This window comes from Monodelphis domestica, chromosome 4, assembly GCF_027887165.1.
Source record: "Monodelphis domestica isolate mMonDom1 chromosome 4, mMonDom1.pri, whole genome shotgun sequence".
Taxonomy (NCBI): domain Eukaryota; kingdom Metazoa; phylum Chordata; class Mammalia; order Didelphimorphia; family Didelphidae; genus Monodelphis; species Monodelphis domestica.
Genome location: NC_077230.1, coordinates 323,730,417 through 323,745,551, shown reverse-complemented (window position 1 = coordinate 323,745,551; position 15,135 = coordinate 323,730,417). Strand labels below are relative to the sequence as shown.

The window sequence follows — 15,135 nt, the reverse complement described above, 5'->3', positions numbered from 1 at the left end:
AAGAAACATAATATCTAGGCACCTGGGTGGGGTGCAATGGATAGACAAGTGACCCTGTAGTCAGGAAGACCTTAGACCAGTGATGGCGAACCTTTTAGAGATGGAATGCTGGGCCGCACCCTCACTCCATTCTCACCCCATCCCCCCAGACCAAGTGCCATGCCTGCTTCCCCTTACCCCCCAGTGCCTGGTGCCCTCCCTTACCCCACACAAGGGAGGGAGGAAGCACCCTCATTGGGCTGCTGGATAGAGAGGCAGGTGAAGTGAGGAAAGTCCTCAGCTGCATAGAGAGGGGGAGGGGAGTGGCCCAAGTATTCTGCTCTTTTCCAGCTCTATTGCCAGTGAGCTGCCTACCTTAACCCTGTGTGCTCCCTTTGGCTGCTGGGCAGAGGGTGGGGGATGTGAAAAAATGTCAGGCAAGGTGGAGAGGGGGAGGGGAACAGCTCCACCTGAGTCCCTCTGTCTTTCTAGTAATGAAATGGGGGAGGGGTGCAGCTGAGTGCCCACAGAGAGAGCTCTATATGCCATCTTTAGCATCCATGCCATAGGTTTGCCATCACTGCTGTAGATAGCTCCTAGCTGTGTGACCCAGAGAAAGTTATTTCATCTCATTTTCCTCAATTATAAAATGGGAATAATAATAGTACTTACCTCACAGGGTTGTTGTGAGGATCGAAAGAGATACTATTTGTAAAGTGCTAGCACAATATCTAGAATATAGTAGGTGCTCTATAAATGATTGTTCCTTTCTTCCTTCCTAGTCTGTGCTGCCCAGAATTTAAATGTGAAATCAAAGAGGGTTATCTCAATTTAAGTGAACCCGGAATAGGTGTTAGGCTTTGTAAACCTGAAGGAGGATAACTGAATATGTCAGCATCTTTGGACATGGAATGAGGAAACAAATGCATTTTGTGTATACACACATGCACATGTGTATACACACACACATACTCACTCATGTGTGCTTGGACCTCTGAATTTTCTTAGCACATCAGCAAATGCTGAGGATGCCCAAGGCAGATCTTACACTTCTTCATTTGCTCAGTCATTTTTTTTAAATCAGTCAATTCTTCATAAAGAAAGCCAGTAAAGAGAATTACTCTATCAGTTTTCAGTCTAGAAAAGGGAACCCGCTTCTCTCATGTGTAGGTCAAAAGAGGAGCATTAATGCTTCATGAGGAAAGTAATGGAAGGATTTAAGCATTCTCCAAGAACTACACACTGAGCAGGCAGTGCCTAGCCTTCTTTAATGGAATTGCCAAGTTCTATTTTGGTTGTCTGGGTCAAACTCTGTATACCAAGTTAAATAAATTTCTTTAATATCCTTGGTCTTGTATTTATTATTCTATTTCTATCCTATCCTAATCTGTTCTGCTCTACCATATACAGTATAGCATATTTTATTATACTATGTTATATTGTTATGTTATATTATATATTATATTATATAGAGGCAGCTGTGGTTAAGAGCACTGATTGGAGTCAAGAAGACCCGAGTTCAAATTTGACCTCAGGTGCTTCCTAGCCGTGTGACCCTGGACAAATCCTATCTCTTTGCCTTACCCTTGCCCTTCTGCTTAGGGTTGTTACAGAAAGTAAGGGTTTAAAAAAAAGGAAAAATAGAAAGAAAAATTGAAGTAAGACTGTGGTAGTTCTTGAATACTGTAGTAAGGGATTTTGCAAGCTGACAGCTTGCAAACCAACATTCCACACAGAACTCTCAAGAGCAGGGGAACTAAACACATAGGCAGTTGCTAGACACAGTTGGTGAACTCTGGAAAGAGGGATAGGCTGCTGTTTTCCTCTAGCAGTCAGGAAAGCCCAGAGGGTTTCTGTTTGGTATTTTCTGGGGTGGACCCAGAAAGTCAGTGATTCCCTCTTCTTTGGCTTTCTTGATATTTTGCCTGTTCCTGCCTGCTGTTGCTACAGAGAAAAGGATTTCAACAATGCTGGTGACTTACTTCTGGAATTACTGCTTGAATCAAAGAGGACTCCTGTGTTGTGAGATTCTTTGGCCCTGGCCCTGTTCCTACCAAAACCCCTAAACTTAATTACTAATTTAAGAATTTCATTTAGAACAATTATAGTAGGTATAAAGGTTTTAATCTCTGTTTGGGTTAAGAATTAGCTATTCCTTAATTCCTTTTTCCCCTTCCCCCTTTAGATAAACAAATATGTTAATTTTTACATATCTATTTAGTTTTGAACCCTTATTTATCCCTTACTAAACTCTCCCTATTACAATACTGATCTAAAAATTCTAGAATTAGATCTTGATTCTAGAGGTAAGTCATTGAATGAGTCTAACCAGGAAAAGTGACATGGTCAAAGTGATATTTTAAGAAAGAGAATCTGGTGGTAATCCCCAAAGACAAGGAGAGATGGAAGACAGGGAGATTAGTTGGAATATTATTGAAAGGATACCTATATGAAATGATAACAGGCTTGAGCTTATGTTCCAACAAAATGTAGCTCTCATTTTACTTATGAGGATACTAAAGCCCAGAGAAGGTAAGAAATCTGTCCAAGGTCAAAGGGAGAGTGTCAGAGGAGGGATTCAATCCCATGTCCTTTGACTCTATATTCAAAGTTTATTCCAATGCACCACTCTGGATAGGACTGCAAATGTCTACACTAAGGTTGTGTGACCATGGGATTCTTGCATAGGGAGAGAAGCTAACATAGATAATACTCTCTAAGGCTTCATCCAACTCTAAGTTTCCATAGTCACTGATCTATGATAGAACAATAAGAAGGAGAAGAAATAAAAAGATGTGTAAAACAAAGGAAGAATCACAGAACTTGATAATTGGTGGACTGGATATGGAAGTCAAAAAGACAGGGTCAAAGAAATGATTGGGCTTTGATCCCGGGCATCTGGGAAATAGAAATCAGCCTGCCAAGAAGGAGCGCTGGATTGAAGCCAGGGTCAGGGGAAGGGTGAAGATAAATTCAGTTTTAGATGTTTCATTTAAGATGATAGCCAAACAAATGAAAATGTCCTTAATGAATATGTGATATTAAGTTAAAATAAAACATATAGAATGTGTTTCTAAGGGATACGATCATAATGCTGACATCCCATATAACAAATAGGTTTAGATCAACTTCACTTTGGATAAATTCATTTTGTGGATTCATTTTCATACATTGATTAAAATAGTAGTGACATGATTTGAAAACTTCAGACACCATATTGGACACTTGAAGTTTGCTTACAAAACATAATCTTCTGTATCTATAAAAATATTTTCAAATACTTGTTTTTAAAAAGCAAAAAATATTCTTTTGATTGGATGAGGTTCTTGAAAATTTTTCTATCAGCAACAAATTATAATAAACTACAGACAAAGATACCTTTTAAAATATTTTCTGTTTTAGAATTGATACTAAATATTAGTTCCAAGGCAGAAGAGAGGTAAGGGCTAGGCAATTGGGGTTAAGCCATTTGTTCAGAGTCACACAGCTCATTAAGTATCTGAAGCTACATTTGAACTCAGGATCTCCCATCTTTAGGCTTGGTGCTTTATCCATGAGCTAACTGACTACCCCAAGGCTACCATTTTTATAGAAAGACCTACATAGTTTTATATGAACACAGATACTCTCTCCCACACATAACCCAAAGCAATCTTGACAGCTTTATATCATTTGGGCTTTTAGCTCTATTCCCAACTCTTTTCCTAAAGCACTAATGAGGCCAAACCAGGAAAGGATTTTAATGAAAATTTCTCTGCCTCTTGGACATGCTCGACACAGTAGAGACCTCCACAGCTACTTCAACCCCACCAAGGAAGAATACGAGGGATAGAGCAGTCGTAGAGATATGGCTGCAGGACCAGATGAATGGGAATAGGCAAAAGTAGACTCTCATACTTGATGGCAGTGATCTCAGTCTGTACTACATGGCAGAGGTGCTGGTTGGTGGGGAGAGTCTGCAAGATTGCTTTATCCTTTCTCTTCTTCAACTCTAATTGTCCCCCTAAATTTAAATTTAAAATTGAATTTACACGGAGGCTCAGAGTCTTATTAGAACTTAGCTATACCAATAAGCCCTAGAGAAACTAGACTACAGCTAGACTACTGTCTTGTAACGGCAGTAATAACAACTCTAACAAAGACTTGCCAAGCAGCATGCCAGGCAAATGGTCAATTGTGTGCTAGGACAAACTTCCCATGCTTACTTTCTCTCGAGTTGCTCGATTAATTTGTTCCCCTAAATGCACTTAGGTATTATATATCCATGTAATACAAAGCAAAAATCCCATTTTAGCCACAAAGTTGAGTTCTTTAACTCTAATGACAAGGTTAAGAATGCAATATTCAAGGGCAGCTGGGTGGCTCAGTGGATAGAAAACCAGACCAATAGACAGGAGTTCCTGGGTTCAAATATGATCTGGTCTCAGATTTTGCCTTGCTAAGTGAACCTGGATAAGTCACTTAATCTTAGTTGTCTAGCCCTTCTACCTTGGAACAAGAATTTAGTATTAATTCTAAGGCAGAAGGATGGGGGTTAAAAAAAAGATGAAATGTGCAATGACTCCTCTCAATTATAACTTCCAATAATAGGGAAGGTTTAGAGGACACAAAATAGCAGATTATCTACAAATAGTTTCTATTTTGGCCATGGAATTGACCATATCCTTTTTTTAAAATTTATTTTATTTTTTTATAAACCCTTACCTTCCGTCTTGGAGTCAATACTGTGTATTGGCTCCAAGGCAGAAGAGTGGTAAGGGCTAGGCAATGGGGTCAAGTGACTTGCCCAGGGTCACACAGCTAGGAAGTGGCTGAGGCCAGATTTGAACCTAGGACCTCCCATCTCTAGGAATGGCTCTTAATCCACTGAGCTACCCAGCTGCCCCCTGACCATATCCTTTTTTTACAATGAATTTACCTTCCTAATTGTATTTGTTTTAGATTTTTATTAAGATTAGTTTGTACTCTTTGAGCTATCAACCAATGACTAGGGAAAAGGAATCAGCAGAATACTGTGCTATCGGGAAATTGTCATACATGGGATTAAAACAGTGCCAAAATTACTCCAGAAATGAAAAACAGCATATATTCATGTTCTGTATTTACATGTGTGTAAATACACACATTTATATATGTGTATACATGCACATGTGTTTGTATATTTGAATGTGTATATGCATATGGATAGATAGATAAAAAGATAGATAGATGGATAAAAAGATAGATTGATAGATAGACAGATAGATAGGTAATTTTAGAAACCAATGAGGAAGTATTATTTACCATAGGACAATGCCATCTCCAACAGAGGTAAAGAGGTCATCTGTGTTTGGATCCATAGGGAGGACATGCTTACAATCAGGATCATTTTCCAGGGCTTTGTTTATCCAGTTAACAAAGGCATATTTTTCTTCCTCTGCAAGTCAATGATTACATTTATCCATCTGCACAACCATACTCCAATATAAATAACAATGTTCACTCTGGTCAAAAAAATGTCAGAGTTGGAACAAACTCCGTAAGGTCATCTGGTCCGTCCCTCCCAGCCCACTACCTTCTAAAACGCTTGGTTCCTTTTGTAAACAGCCATAGTGTCTCTGTTTACCCAAAGTCACAATACACTCTGGAAATAGACTTGAAGGCAGACAGAGATATTCAATAAGAACATTTAGTGAGAGGAAATAAATATTGCTTCTGGCACAGGAGAAGAAATATGGTCTAATGCTTATAGGATGAATCTTAGGGACTCTGCATCTAGTCTTCTTTCCTTGAGTGCTATGTGGTTATGGGTAAGCCACTCAAAGTCTCTGTGCTTCTTTCTAATCATTCCCCAAATAAGCTAATGCATGGGGGATTTGGAGGTAAAATGGATATTAGTGATGTCATCTTTCTCTTCTGTTAGTAAGCATTACAAATTTACCTGAATAGGAATGCTGTGTCCCAACACTGGATTGTTCTGAGGTACCACCGATAGCACAAATCCCTTCTTTCTTATTAATGGCTTTTCTGAAGGTCTTGGCAACTTCTGTGCTTTTTAACCCATGAAATACCTGTGAAAACAGTATACTTTTAAAGAAGTACAAGATGTAGCCAGAAACTTTGGGAAAAGAAGAGAGTATTGCTGTAGAATGAGAACCATATTTGTTCTGGTCATGTACTCAAAACTCCCCATGAAAGCCCAATTCTCCTGGCTTATGGTGGTATGAGGTGATCCTGGGGTTTTGAAGGCACTACCAAATGGAGCATAAGCCTTGGTAGTTTTTTTCAAGCTGGGAAGGTTCATCTTTGAGCCAGGGAAAGATCCCATCATTCAAAGATCACTCTAGCTAAGTGACAGAAAGGTTCATTACCAGGAAAATCAGGCACTAATCTTCTGAACTTCTTTAACCACAACAAGCCATGAAGACTCACTAATAAGGTGGAGATGAATGTCTCAATTAAGGGAGTTTCTGAACTAATGAACTTACTGCTCCTTGAGATATCAGAGTATTACAAGTTCTTTTTTTTTAAACCCTTTCCTTCTGAATTTGAATCCATACTATGTATTGGTTCCAAGGCAGAAGAGTGTAAGGACTAGGCAATGGGAGTTAAGTGACTTGCCCAGGGTCACACAGCTGGGAAGTGTCTGAGGCCAAATTTGAACCCAGGATCTCCCATCTCTAAGCCTGGCTCTCAATCTATGGAGCCATCTAGCTGCCCCTACAAGTTCTATTTTGAAAAAGCCATCCCCCATCTTATATTTTCCAAAGTAACATCATACTCACTGAGATAAACTCATCAAAGCTGATCCGGCCATCATGGTTTAGATCTCCAGTTGCCATCAACTTCTCTGTGATTTCTCTTATTCTGTAACCAGGCAAGGGCAAGCAAGCTGCTTTGAACAAGTCATTTAGTTCATTGCAGCTGATGTACCCATTGCCATCTGTATCTATAAATGAGAAGTAATAAACATGTTAGTATTTGTAGTGGTGGTCCATTATAATTTTCATGTACTTTACACACATTATCTTACTGGGCCTTACAATGATCCTATGAGGGTTGGGTAGGCAATTATTACTTTTCCCCCATTGACATGCCCAAAATTGCATAGCTAAAAAAGTGTGTAATGCTAGCCATCTGTCTCAGGTCTTCTGATGCCAAAACTGGAGCTCTTTCCAACACACCATGCTGTCTTACATCATGCCACCTTCCCAAATTTAAACCAAACAATATTCAGTGGGTCAGAAAAAAAAGGATGCATGGGAAATGGGGAGTCACAGGGCACTGGAGATAATCACCCTAGGATCTGCAATAATAAAAAGGCCTGAAGCCCAACAAAACACCATAGCTTATCACTGAAAAGGTACATCATACAGTCACTCAGAATTCTGAAGGTACCAAGCTAGACACTTCAGGGAGATGAGGGGAAAATAGACTCAAGTTCCAGGGTGAAGAAGTTGATACTCTAAGAGTCAGAGGTAGGGATTCTGGTCAGAAAGGCAGAAGAAATCTAGAACTAAGAAGAAAAGAGTCAACCAAAGGGGACTTTTAAAAAAAAGCAGAATGGGATACAGAATGATTGGGTAGTGGGAAAATAGGGTAAAGCGAATAGATGTCAGTAAAAGAAAATCAGGAGAAACAACAACAAGGAGGGTCTGAACTAGGAGCTGGGAGATTTCCCAGGCTTGAAATGGAGATGGGAAGAGCAAGGATTAATTTAGACCAAGGAGAAGGGAGACAGATATTGAATGTAATCTCTTCTTGAGAACTGGCACCTTTAGCCCCTCCTAATAGTTTCTTATGTTTTGGTTTTTTTCCCTGTACTCTTCTAGTGTGCCCATGTTTCATGGTTTTCGATGAAACTGCGCTAGAAAATTACTATGCAATATTAGACCCTAAAATGTTTTCTGTACCAGTTCTACTCACCAACTTTAGAGAAAGCTTCTCTGAGGTCTGCCATTTCTTCCTCGGATACTGATCCTCTGGCCATTTTTATTGCTTTGAGTAATCAATCTATAAAAAAATTAATATTTATTACATGAGAATATTTAAAACATATTATATATATATGTCAAAGGATATATCTGATCATTTATGAAGCATTATGTTCCACCTTCATCTTCACATTGGAACCTTTCAGATTTTATAAGGCATTTGGTTTAACAATGGAAACTGTCATCACATCCCTAGGATAAGTGTTTAATTTCACCTGAAACCTCCCTTGCCCAACCTATGTTCTATTAAGTCTACCTTTAGGGAGGAGGGAGAAAATGAAATGTTATTCCTGGGCTGCTTTTTTTCTCTTCTGTCTACAAACTATACTCTCATTTCTCATTTTCGCCCTCTAGCATCACAATTGATGCTAAATGCAATTGATGACAATACCAGAAAAGGAACAGTGAAAGTGTGGCCTCACATAGGCAGCAATTTTATCACTTTGTTTTACTGTTACCCAGATATGACACAACATAAAAAGAAAATAAAAGAAGGGTGCCATAGACTTAGAATGTCCATACCCAGACTTATATTTACTTATTTGCTAAAATAATTATTGTTTTAGACACTTAAAATGGGATTGTTATCTATAAAATATTCTGTATTGTTTCATTACCATGTAATATGTAGGTGCATGTATTACATTTACACATATACTATTCTGCATCCTAAAGGAGATTAAAGTTGGGAGTTCATGATGCACATTTATCCATCTATAGCCCATTTATCTAGATATACCCCAAATATGTCACTTAGACTTGACCACTTGATCAGTAAACTCTGGATATTTTCCTTTTAAATATTATGAATGTATAACTTCCAAAGTTTTGAAACCTCTGCTCTACAAGACACATTCATTTAAGAGTCCTTGAGCCACTGCAGGACACAAAGAGATGCAAAGAAGATTAAAACACGGTTCCTGTCTTAAGATGTATTATAATAAAGGATATAAAGCATGTAAACAATGAATTAATAAAAGATAATATGTGAATAGTACCCTAAGACAAAATATCATCAGAGTTAAAAGGGAGAGATCACTTGTAGCTGAAGGACTAAATGGGAAGAGATGGGGGATTCAGGGACTGCTTCCCAAATATGAATGGTTTAAAGATGGGAATTTCACAGAAGGGAGGGCATTTGAGGTGGATCTTGAAGGATGGGTAGGATTTCAACAGAAGGAGTTAGAAGTTCAAATATAGGAAATGGTGTGAAAAAAAGCACAGAAATGAATGTGGGCATATTTGGGAAATGGCAAGTAGTTCAATTGATTTAGAGTAAAGGCTACATATAAGGGAATAGTTGGTAAAGGCAAGTCCTCTATGTTTTGGAAGGCTATGGTAAAAGTATGAACATTTAGTAAACATTATATACCTCATTTGATTATTTAAACATTTAAGTGTCTAACATATGCATGACTTTTTTCTCTTGCTCTTAAAAAAATTATTTAAAACATCTTTTCTTTTTGTATTTTGAATTCCAAATTCTCACCCTTCCTTCTACTCCTCCCCTACCCACTGAGAAGGCAAACAATGTCAATTATACATGTGAAACTATGCAAAACATATTTCCATATTAGTCATTTTTTAAAAAATAGAAAGCCATAAAATTATATTTCAATTTGCATTCTAAGTTCATCAGTTTTGTCTCTGGAGGATTCATTTCTGATAAATGTGAAGTGGTACTTCAGAGTTGTTTTTATTTGCTTTTCTCTAATCAATAATGATTTAGAGCTTTTTTTTTCATCACTATAGCTTTTTTTTGGCTGCTAGGTGGCACAGTGGACACGGTGATGGCCTAGAGTCAGGAAGACTCATCTTCCTGAGTTCAGCGCCTTCAGGCACTTATTAGCTGTGTGACCCTGGACAAGTTAGTTAATTCTGTTGCCTCAGTTTCTTCATCTATAAATTGAGCTGTAGAAGAAAATGGCAAACCACTCCAGGATCTTTACCAAGAAAATCTCTAATGTGGTCATAAAGAATAGGACACAACTGAAAAATGACTGACAGAATTGATTTTTTTCTTCTGAAAACTATCTGCTCATTTCCTTTTATCATTTATCAACTGGGGAATGGCTACTTTCAGAATAACTTTGATTAGTTCTATACTTATTATATAGTTGAGAAATGAGGCTTTTATTAAAGTCATTATAGAAATTTTTGATATTACTTCATTGTCTATGGTAGTTTCCCTGATTATTTCTTTTAATAAGGGCTTTTTTTTTTGGCTTTGTCTTTGACTGAGATCATGATTGCTCCCACTGTTTTTTTTTTTTACTTTAGCTGAAGCATGATAGATTCTGCTTCAGCCCTTTAACTGTGTCTTTCTGTTAAAAGTGTGTCTCTTGTAAACAACATATTGTTGGTATCCATTCTGCAATCAACTTCTATTTTATGGGTGAGCTCATCCTATTCCCATCCACAGTTATGTGATATGATTATGAGAAATGGTGCTTTTAATAATGCTTTGAAATCCCTTTTTAAAAAAGGTGTCTTGAGGTCTAATGCTTTTTACTAGTTAGCAGATATTGCCAATCCTGCGGCCTTCCTCTCGGTTAATAAGGGTTTGTCTGACATTCCAAGCCTGAATGGATTGGGAGCATGTGAGCTAATATGAAGGATGTTATGACTTTTTCTTCTTTGGAAAGAGTTTGCAAAGCTGAGAAATGACACCTAAGCACCCAAACAACTTCAAAAGTCGGACAAATAGGAAACAGGAGGGAATATCACACATATACACTGGAGGTCTCTGAGAAAGGTCCTCAGTCCTTTCTCCTGGAATTCCCATGGGAGGAATAATCTGAGGGAAGGAGGAAAATTTCAAGGATGGGAGGAGGGCAATACCCCAATCCACAATAAATCTAGCAACTTGAAATCCCTACTTTGTTTTTTTTTCTATTGCCCTGGCTATACTACATGTAATATCCTTGATTAAATACTTTCATACCTTAAGATGAAAGGGTCTGAGCTGCAATTTTTTGGGTGAGAACCACTATTTACCCCTCTCTCACAACTTCCCTCCATGCTATTTTCTTCTCTTTTCCACCTCTCTCTTTTTATATCCTGTCTTTTCCTCAAAAAGTCTATTTTGCTTCTATCCTCTGCCTCCTTTAATCTGTCCTTTCTTTTATCGTCATCTTCCCTTTTTTTATACTCCTCCCCTCTAATTTCCCTATTGGATAAATTAGATTTTTATACACATCTGAGTGTTTTTATATATTCTTCCCTCTTTGAACCAACTCTGATGAGAGTGAAGTTCAAGCATTGCCTGACTCTCCTCTCCCATTTCCTACTTCTCTGTAAAAGCTCTTCCTTGCCTTTTTAAGTAAGAAAAATTTCACCATTACACCACTCCTTTCCCCCTTCTCCTAATACATCCCTCTTCCTCACCCTTTATATTTCTGTGGATCATCTCAACATAACCAACTCACACCTATTTCTTCAGTTTATGTAAATTCCTTTCAATTGCACTAATGATGATAAAATTCTTAGGAGTTACATATATATATATAATCTTCCCATATAGGAATATAAACAGTTTAACTTTATAGTCTCTTATTATTACTCTTTCATGTTTACCTTTTTATGCCTCTCTTGAGTCTTGCGTTTGAATGCCAAATTTTCTATTCAGATTTGGACTTTTCATCAGGAATGCTTAAAAATCCTTTATTCCATTAAATACTCATTTTCTCCCCAAAGGTTATACTCAACTTTACTGGGTAGATTATATTGTCTTCTGATTTTATCTCTTGGTCTTTTCTGCCACTGTAATAGCTTTTTATGGTTAACTTCCTTTTTTTATTGTTGTTTGCTCATTTATCTAGCTGATTTCTTGACTTCTGAAATTTATATTAAGGTTAGGTTTGTTTTGGCTCCCTTGGGGTTGGGGAGGCACTGTCTCAAGTTTCAGGCTTTTTGATGCTGCTGTTTTAAGAGCTAGTTATGTCGCTTCCAGGGACTTAATAAATCATCTTTGCTATGTTAGTGAAAAAAAAAAGAGCTAGTTCTGGGGATCCATAAGTTTTTGGTGCTTCCATGAAGGTATTTTTCTGGGAGAGGTATGGTCCCTGCTCTCCTGGTTTACACTTTGGTCTTTACCCAATAGTCCCTGGTCCCTTGCAGCCTCAAGCACTAAGGCTTCTCTTAGCTTACAACTGTAACCAGGTGTCCTGTTTTCCTGTTCCTGCAAATGCTAGCAAACGCTATTCTTAATTTAAATTTCTTAATCCTTGTGACCAACCACCAGTGCTCCTCTCTGCCCTGGAGCTGTGACCCAGAACTGTATATAGGCAGTAGAGTCTCCAGTTGGCACCAGTTATACCCAGTACCAGCAAAGAGTACCCCATAATCTCTTACCAGTTATCTAACCTCCTTATAGTCTCTGGGCCAAGAGCTTCCAAAGCTGTTGCTACTCCTCTTGCCTCCACCTGGCGTCCCAGACTTCTCTTGCTGACTTCCTGAGAATTTTTAGACTAGAAAAATGTCTCACCCTGACCTTTTGTTGGCTCTGCTGCTCCAAAATTCAATTTGAGGAGTTAGTTTAAAGTTGTTTGGAGGGGAATGTTAAGAGTTCAAATGGACTGCTGTGTCAAACCCAACATCTTAGCTAGAACCATACCATGTTCATTACTTCTCCATATTTTCATCTTTGTTAAAGGTCACATCCTTCTAAACACCTACTTTTGAAATCTCAGTTACTTAACTCTTACCTCTCCCTCAGCCATGATATCCAAGAAGTTGACAAATATTGATTCTCTCTCTCCATCTCGTCTCTATTCTGTTCACAGGAATAACCATTATGCTATCATCACTGGGGGATAACTGGTCTCCCTGATGCCAAATCTTCCCTCTCCAGTGCATTCTTCATCCATGAAAAAACCATCTTCCCCAAAACACAGGTCTTATCATATTACTCCCCTAAATAAAAATCTTTAGGGGTTCTACAAGGCGGTATTTAAAGGCCTCTGCAACCCAATACCTGCTTACTTTTTCAATCTTATTTCATGCTATTTCCCTTGAGACTCAGCATACTGGTTAAACAAGGTTATTAGCTGCTCCCTCAATTCAACATAGCATTTTCCATTTCCACCACCTTACATGGGCTCTGTCCAGGCTGGAATGCACTCTCTTCTCATCCCCAAACCTTAGAATGACTCACTTCCTTCAAGATTTAGCTCAACACGATCAAATGAGGTAATGAAATGGAATTTGAACTTAAGAAAGCCATCAACTTCATGGACACGAAGGTGAAAAGAATACGGAAATGAGTAGAAATCTGTTCAAGAGAGGAATGAATAATTTAACATAAGCCTCGGTTAAGAATATTATTCCACCTTGACGAAACCCAAATAAAAATATAATATCCTAGGACAGTAGCTTCTAATCAGCAGGATGAGAAAAGAATCACTGAACATGGGATCATTTAGTTCACCATCTTCAACCCACCTTAATTTACAGACAGAGAAACTGAGGCTTAGGAAGAAGTGGCTTGTATAGGCTCCACATCTCAAGGAAATGCTAGACTTGGGTTTATAAATGGACCTACTGCTGAGTAAGCAAGTTAAGAATTGGATTTACCATTAAATAAGCCATTAAGCTTCATAAAAGAGAAGGGCATCTCTCATTTAAATAAACTGAATGTGCAAATGACATAGTTTTCCAGAAGCAGAAAAATAGGAAGAGGAAGAAATTAGATTGAATATCTTTAGCTGACTTCATCTCTAAGAAATGCATTGGTAGGGCTACAAGTAAATATTAGGCACTATACATAGCATCATCATTGTGCTTACCTGGAGACATGGGCTCTTTTCAATTCACTCTTCTTTTAAAGCACAGGGTATGATAATGTCATTAAGATAAAAAAGTTTAGCACACGAGGTAATCAAGCAAATTATGAAGAAATTTAAAAGAATAGTAAAGAGGGTTCAAGGCATCTGGAGCACTAAAAGAGGAGCTGATGAAAACAGGTTCTGTTTTCTTCAGCTCTAGACTGTTGCTTCTGCATTGTCTCTTCATTTTTATGAAAGAGGTTTCTAACCATGTTCTGGCCAGGAGACATTTTAAAGATCTGCAACAAATTAGTGGGGAAGTTTGGAACCAAACTTCTGAAACCTTGCCCATAGGATAAATTCTAAGGACAAAAATCTCAAATCACTTATCTAAATCAGTCTTGACTGTACTTGTGTGCAAATGTTATTTGATTAAATTGATAGCGATGATATTCTAAGACTTGTAGCCACAGGTCAGAGCTGAAGACACTACATTGATCCAAAGGGAACCCATTGCATCAGCTCCTGTTTCAGTGCTTCAAATGCCTTGAAACCCTCTTTGCTATTCTTTTGAATTTCACATCATAATCTGTTTGAACATTTCATAGGCTAAACTTTTTGGTCTTAATGACATTATCATATCCTGTGTTTTGAGTGAATTGAAAAGAACCCACTTTTCCAGGTAAGCACAATGATGATACTATATAGACCAACTTTAAAAAAATAGTTTTAAAAAGTTTTAAAAATATTAACTCAAAAAATAGCAACGAGTAATAAAGTTTATCCATTCATTTTATAGCTCTAGGAATCTATAATTCTATGATGCAATTAAGATAGCCTAAATTAATGGGCTTTCAGGCTAAAGATCAACACATGTGGGATTTGCCACATTAGTAAAAGAAAGAAAAGTTATGAGAAGCAGGGCTTACAAGAAAGATATCTGATATCTCTAATTCCCTGAATTCTAAAATTGGTAACTGTTTTAAGGAGTTCTTTTATGGGAATGAGGAAGTTATGTCATAGGTAATTATAAAAATGTAAACTTTATTTTCTATAAGTTGGTAATAATATGCCTAGAATAACTAAAGAGAGTGACTGCAAGAAAATTTAATAGAAAGACTTCAGTGGTCAAGTCAAGTAAATGAGTATTGAGTACCTACTATGTGCCAAGAGCTTTGCTAAATGTTGAAGATACAACAAAAGGCAAAATTGTTTTTCAAAACAAACACACCCAGTCCCTGCTCTCAAGCTCACAATCTGCTGGGAGAGATAGCATGTAAACAATTATGTATAAAGAAGATATAAATAAAATAAATGGTAGATGATCATAGAAGGCAGGAACTAATATTTAGGTGAACCAAATAAGGCTTCATATAGAAGGTGAGATTTTATTTATTTATTTATTTTTGGAAAGGCAG

General features: G+C 37.7%; 1 protein-coding gene across 5 annotated transcripts in view; it reads right to left on the bottom strand.

Annotated features, from left to right (window-relative positions):
• LCP1 (lymphocyte cytosolic protein 1) overlaps positions 1 to 15,135 on the bottom strand; it is a 103,914-nt gene that overhangs the window by 27,688 nt on the left and 61,091 nt on the right. For 4 of the 5 annotated variants that reach the window (XM_056794873.1, XM_007495439.3, XM_007495438.3 and 1 more), the window contains 4 exons: positions 7,885 to 7,971; positions 6,744 to 6,907; positions 5,900 to 6,029; positions 5,263 to 5,395 (listed from right to left, as the gene is read on the bottom strand). In XM_056794873.1, the coding sequence (XP_056650851.1) occupies positions 5,263 to 5,395; positions 5,900 to 6,029; positions 6,744 to 6,907; positions 7,885 to 7,948 (491 nt within the window). In that variant the 5' untranslated portion in view covers positions 7,949 to 7,971. Of the gene's footprint in view, positions 1 to 5,262; positions 5,396 to 5,899; positions 6,030 to 6,743; positions 6,908 to 7,884; positions 7,972 to 13,046; positions 13,201 to 15,135 lie in introns of those variants that run through there. The other variant, XM_016421938.2, reaches the window with a different exon arrangement.